This window comes from Rhincodon typus, chromosome 30 (assembly GCF_021869965.1).
Source record: "Rhincodon typus isolate 14 chromosome 30, sRhiTyp1.1, whole genome shotgun sequence".
Classification (NCBI taxonomy): Eukaryota; Metazoa; Chordata; class Chondrichthyes; order Orectolobiformes; family Rhincodontidae; genus Rhincodon; species Rhincodon typus.
This window is the reverse complement of record NC_063361.1, coordinates 22,666,860-22,673,227: the sequence shown is the minus strand read 5'-3', so window position 1 is coordinate 22,673,227 and position 6,368 is coordinate 22,666,860. Positions and strand designations below refer to the sequence as shown.

Here is a 6,368-nt window from a genome sequence, read left to right as displayed (position 1 = left end):
AATTCAAAGCTGCTGGGAAGAAACCTTCTTTATCTGCTGTTATCTTGAGGGAAAAAAAACAGTATCCATCGATCCTGACTCAAGCAGAATGGGTTAACTCGTCCAAGTACATGTTTGATAAAAATTTTATACATTGAATATATAACTTCTCTGAACAGATTCAGATGGTTTACCGCTGATCCGAAGGCATTGGGTGAAGGCTTTTGGAGGTAATAACATCAACACCTACACCCCATCCTCCTCCTGGACAGAGATGACGGCCATGTGTTATTATTCCTTTCTGAACAAAGCAAAAGTCTACCTCCTCTGTTAGTTTTGACCTTCTGCAAATTCTTTGACATCGGTTTTCTCAGACTTTAGAAGAGGGAATTACCTTTCCAAATTTCCAACTTTCCCTATTTTTTTCAGAGCACCAATTCACACCAAAAAACATTCAAGATGAACAAATCATATCCGGAATTAAGGATTCACTCATATATTACAACGATATTTGGAAGTTCATTCCGGCCAGAAAATGAAATTCCAAGAGTAAGAATTCAATCACGAAGCCTTTGAAATTTACCAATTGACTTTCCTTAAACAAATGCAACACACAGAGCACCCTGTTTTGAGAAAAACGGAAATAAGTTATACCATCTAATTTTCTGTCTTTAATTGGTATCATGTAACTGCAACCAATTTCAAGAGGTACCTTTTCTTACCAAGTCCTTAAGAAACTAATTCCACAGAAACACTCCATAACAGGGTTTTCTTTTACACAACCATTGTTAGTTCCTTAAAGGGAAATCAACTTAAAGCCTCCCCAGATTTCAAATCCAGGAAGAGAAACATGCAAATGACACAAGACAGGATCTTGGCAGTCAACGAACGAAAACACAAATAAACACATCACAAAGAATTAACAGTTCAGAGACTATGGACACTGAATGAATTCACATCCAGACAGAAATGATTTATTACCTCAATCAAACACAAAAGCTGGTCTCTTCCTCCTTCTCCTACAACTTTGAGAACATTTTCTTCCTTTAACCATAGTGAGAGTGAGATGTCTAGATAGCTTTCCATCCAATGATTTACATTCCAGAACCAGCAGCTTGAGTACACCGTCACAACATTATGTTGGTGTTTTGATTTCCTATGTGATTACCTTTTATTCAACTATCGGTCACATTAGCTCAGCTTTTTCTCATCAAGTCCTGCCCGAGGACGGCCTCTCTCAGAAGTCCATCTCTCAGGGCTTGTAGCTTCTGTGCCAAGCTAACTTTCAACAGTCCAAAAGATCATGACTATGCCCTGTAGCTTCACACAACTAATTCACTGTCTACCACCCTTTGACTCACTGGACCAATGGAATGGCTAAATGAATTCACTCAACACCTGGAGTATACCTGTAGTATCAAGGTGGGTCATTGTAGATATTTCTCTCTCTACCTCTCTCTCTCTCTCTTTCTCTCTCTCTCTCTCTCGCTCTGTCTCTCTCTATCAGCTGAAGATAATAAAGAGTGCACTTTTATTGGATTCACTTTCCAGGTTTCACCCTGTTGTTATGCTGGACGGTGGCCAATGTGACCCCCCCCCCTCTGCCAGCACAGCCTTCTGCTGTTCTGCAGGCAGCGCAGGCAGTCAATGTACTGTTCACCTCCTTTGAATCTTGCACCTCCTGAGGCAACATATAGAGGCTGGTCAGCAGAATCCACCCTTTTGGGCACCACTCTTGCTTTGCTTTGGAAAATCTACTTCCCCCAGACAGTCCTTCTTGGCATGGAGTAGTCATGTGCGATTTTGCTCCAAATCCCCCCAAAAGTCATGGGGACCCCAATCCAGCCAACCAGCTTGCTTGCTCACCGAACCCATCGTTTACAGGATAAGTCTGGGATATGGAATGTTTCCCCAGCATAATATCCTCCTTCTTGAACATTTTCCTCAGACCATGCCCGTAGTACCCAAGTGTATTGTTAGGCTGAAAGTACCTAATGGGTTCTTTATGCTCTGATCAAACTGAAGACAAGAAGATACATGCACTTCAAAACAAATTTATTAGCCTAAACTACTTTTATATATTAGAGACATATGCAAATCAGTGAGTGAATCTATTAGCTTAAACTACATAATTCACATCTAAATATAAACAAGTGAGTCTCACACTGCCTTCTATCCATCAGAAACTTTAGTGACAGTGGCACTCGGAGTTCTATCTCAGATTCCATGGCACTGGTTTCACGATCCCTAACCAGATGGTGAAAAATCCAATGAGTGGGGACAAGTCCCTGATATTAATACTATCCTGAATCTAAGATTACTTGCTGAATCACCATTTCATACTACTTTCAGTACATTTCCAGACATTCAATTGTGCAGAAAACAAATTGAAAGATTTCCCGGTGGCTCCATAAAAAAAATGTTGCCCATAGATAATCATAGTTATGCAGTTACCTCTTAGCCAAAACAGGCATCAAACCAATTTTCATGTATTTTTCCACTTTGCTTCAATTGCTCATTCTCATGATCAATTAACCCTTAATGATTAATCCTTAATGATCTGGTTTGAAGATATCATTTTTAAGCCCAACACTACACACTCAAATAAAAAAAACTAACAACAACAGCTCAACATGATGTGGAAAAGTCAACCAGTTGAAACATTGAATATTATAGCCAAATAATTTACTTTGTTTAGACACTCACCATGGGAAAAACACTCCTCAGGGAATGAACATCACCTTAGGAATGCGTAACTCCTTACAAATTGATAATAAGAACTCACATGTGCATCAGAGAAATAACTGAACATTTTAGAGATAATGGATGAATTGCATACGCAGTGACTGATGAAAGTGGGACTGACTATAATTAATACACTGTTCTGTTAATGAATTACAATTTCCTTTGCTTTGTGTAATATATGAGGCAAATGGGTAACATGTAACTGCAAATGGCTTTGGAGAAGTGCATTTGTGAGTGATGTGTTGAATGGTTTATCATAGCGATATGACATCCATCTCTGCTGTGTTGCTTCAACTTTTATTTGAGGCTGCCATTAAATACATTGCATGAAGTGTAGTTGAAAATGATAGAATTATAGAATTCAATCTATTCATTGCTGTTAGCATACATATTTTCTTTTAATCTCCTATTCTTTTATTTTCTGTTCTTGCGCTATGATAAATAGATCACTGCAACATTTTCTGTGATTGTTATTGATTGTGGGGACATGAGCAACTTTGGATTCTAAGATATATAAATAAATATTTTACTTTTAGAGGGAGTTAATAGTCCACAGATTTGAATATATGTGAGAATTACATATGCTTAATGTAAATTATGAAGACTTAGGAAAATGCTTAATGAGCAAACAGGAACAAGAAAAAGAACTAGCTCTAAACCTAATTTTATCTTCTTTATCTCTCTTCTTCAGTCCAGGCAGACCCCAGAAGGAGAATTCCTGCCCTTGGATCAGTGTGAGTTGGATGTGGGATTTGGGACTGGTGCGGACCAACTGTTTCTGGTGTCACCTCTGACTATCTGTCATGAAATAAATCCTAAAAGTCCTTTCTTTGACCTGTCTCAACGATCCCTGAGAAGTGACCAGTTTGAAATTGTGGTGATTCTGGAGGGAATTGTTGAGACTACCGGTGAGTCTGTTGTACATCTGTGCAGCATTGAACTGTTTCATTTCTTCTTTACCTTTCAAATAATGCAGACAGTTATTTTTTAACAAACTCCCTAAAAGTTTACAAGATGATATCTATCCCAGTACAGGCTATTTCTCCCTTGCTCCCTTCCATTTTGGAAGCTGTTTAACTTTGCTCTTTTGTGCTGTTTGATGGAGAAGATTATGTAGTGCTTTTGCTACTGCAATATTTTGAAAGAAGCACACTAATGATCTTGTTCTTTGCCACTCCTAACCTCTTGGAAGTGCTTAACTAAGTTTACTTTAACTAAGAATTTTTGAGATGAACGGGGGTTTTCTACTGCTCTGGTGCAATTTAATGAAGTAGCATAGAGTTGTGTTAGTAAAGACTCCATCAGTTCGAGTTACCCAAAGCCTGGAGATGATGATAAGTAATTGTATGCTTAGTATATTTGTAGCAAATATTTTAACTTTCCTTTTTGGACTGGAATCTTCTGATAACATCTTAGTAAATGCTCATAGAGAAATTGCTACTGTGTCAATGTTCAGGAATTCCAGACCTCAACCTGTTGTGGGATGGAGAAACATCACCACAAGGGAATCCAGTGACTCAAGGACATATCTCACCATTGTTTTCATTCTGACAATTTTATAAAAAAATATATTGACCTCTGTAATTCCTTTTACAGTAATGTCATTACGGCAAACTGAATGCCCCTTGATATTTTCACAAGTTACACCAAAAATACCGTTAGAATTATTGCTTCAGACAGAGAGAAGAAAGAAAGACTTACACTTATACAATGCCTATCTCAGGATGTCCCAAATAAATTTACAATCAAACAGGTACTTTTAAAACTATGTTTCAATAGTGGTAAATATGGACTATGAAATTTTAACTTCCACCATTTGATTGTTATAACCAAGACCTTTTAATTGACTTAAATCATCGCAGGAAAAGCACAAATGCTGTCCTAAAATGGTGTTATCATCACCTGATCACAGATGAGGCAAGTTCTGGGGACTAATGTGGAATAAATATATCTGTCTGCACTGAAATTACAGGTTTATGTAATGACGTCAAAACCAAGCCATTCAGTCAGCATCAAGACATTTATATCTCCTATTTTAGTTCATACTTCTATGGTATTTTAAAACCTGGGAGATAAATAGCTCCCTTGACAATGGAATCAGACTTTGAAGTAAATAAACAAATTTATATTTCATATTTCAATAGTTGTTTTTGAGCAACAGAGCAGAGAGAAGGCAAATAAATGTGTAACAAGATGAACTTCATGTCTGTCTCCGTGTTTCTTTCAAGCTCTTCGAATACAACACCTCATTAACAAGCAAATTGGGGAAACAATGATTCACTGAGAATTGAAAGATACCCACAACTTCTGCAACTCCTGAGATCTAAATCAATAATTAAATACCTATGGTTTCAAGTTAAAATATTTTAAACGACTAAGGGGCATTTAAACTGCATAGCCAGTATTCTTCCTATTTGAACCAGACACACTCCTTTTTAACATATTAACTGAGTTTGTGTATGTTTGAAGCTGTGTCTTATTTTTTTTTTCCTCCAGGTTAATGGGTAATAAAATTCCTCTTTCCTTCCTTCAAGAAAACCTCATAATTGACTCATTCATAATGAACTAGTTAACTACAAGTTTTAATTGAAGTGTGGTAGCTGATTGCTAAAAAGAAATAAAAATATTTGATGTAACCTACGGAGAGGTGTTAAATGAGTGGAGTTGAATTCCCTCGATTATAACCAGAATAATGTTGTGCTAGTATGTGTAGGATTGTATCAAGTTGGATTTTGTATTTTGTTGCTTAATTTTACAAGTAGTTTTCTGCTGCTTTCGACCAGAGTGTTTTGTCCTGCAGCCAATTTAAGCTCTGCTGCTGATATTAGTATTACCAGGTCCTCTAGCCACAAAATGACTGTGTGCATCTCACAGGAAGTATACTAGTGAGATGTTCCTGAGAGCGAAGTCTTGATTTATAAAGAAATGAGGTTTCTCTGCTGAACAACAGGAGCTTTTTCTTTTTGCTCCTGTCTAGCTAGTTCACAAGAATAAGCCCACGTAACAAAATAACAACTTGGAGTAAAGTAATTCACCACTGCTCTTCTCCATTTCATCAGGTACAGTACTGGCTGTAATTACTGCTCACATTTACTGTAACTATTTTATTCTCTAATAAATAATTGCTACCCAGATTTGCATAAGAACAGACAACCCTCAATTTGCAATTGATTGGTTGACATCTTAGCCTGGGCCTCATTTTAATTCTTGAAGTGGGTGTGTTTTGAACGGGTTGTAAGATCAGACCCTGGCCTTTTACATTTCAGATCTCTGAAAACTAAAATAGGAGCTCATTTAAGGAGCTAAACTGCCTACATATATAGAATATATTAGGGACTGTCATCCTTCTTCCTAAGAATGAATGTAAAAATGTAAAATGAGAGCCATGTAAAATACAGTACAAGTAGAGCTTTGAAAAATAGAGCACACTAATTGCACCTGACTTTTATGTCACTCAAATGCTTTGGAAAAGATTCCAATTCAAAGCAATGACATGAGTTCATGCTCAAGCAAGCTAGCTTCTTCATTTACTAATTAATATAAAATACCAATGGTCATGCAAACTTGCAGTGAACGAACTGGGAAAAGTTACATGCATCAAAGTTCTGTTGCAATTAATTTTTCTGACCTGAGATAGGCACAAA

At 37.1% G+C, this 6,368-nt stretch overlaps 1 protein-coding gene across 1 annotated transcript in view; it reads left to right on the top strand.

The window, feature by feature from the left end:
* Positions 1–6,368, top strand: part of LOC109910737 (G protein-activated inward rectifier potassium channel 1-like) — a 76,436-nt gene that overhangs the window by 36,928 nt on the left and 33,140 nt on the right. Inside the window, exon 2 of the mRNA XM_048614591.1 lies at positions 3,416–3,632. Coding sequence (XP_048470548.1) covers positions 3,416–3,632 — 217 coding nt within the window. The remainder of the gene's footprint in view (positions 1–3,415; positions 3,633–6,368) is intronic.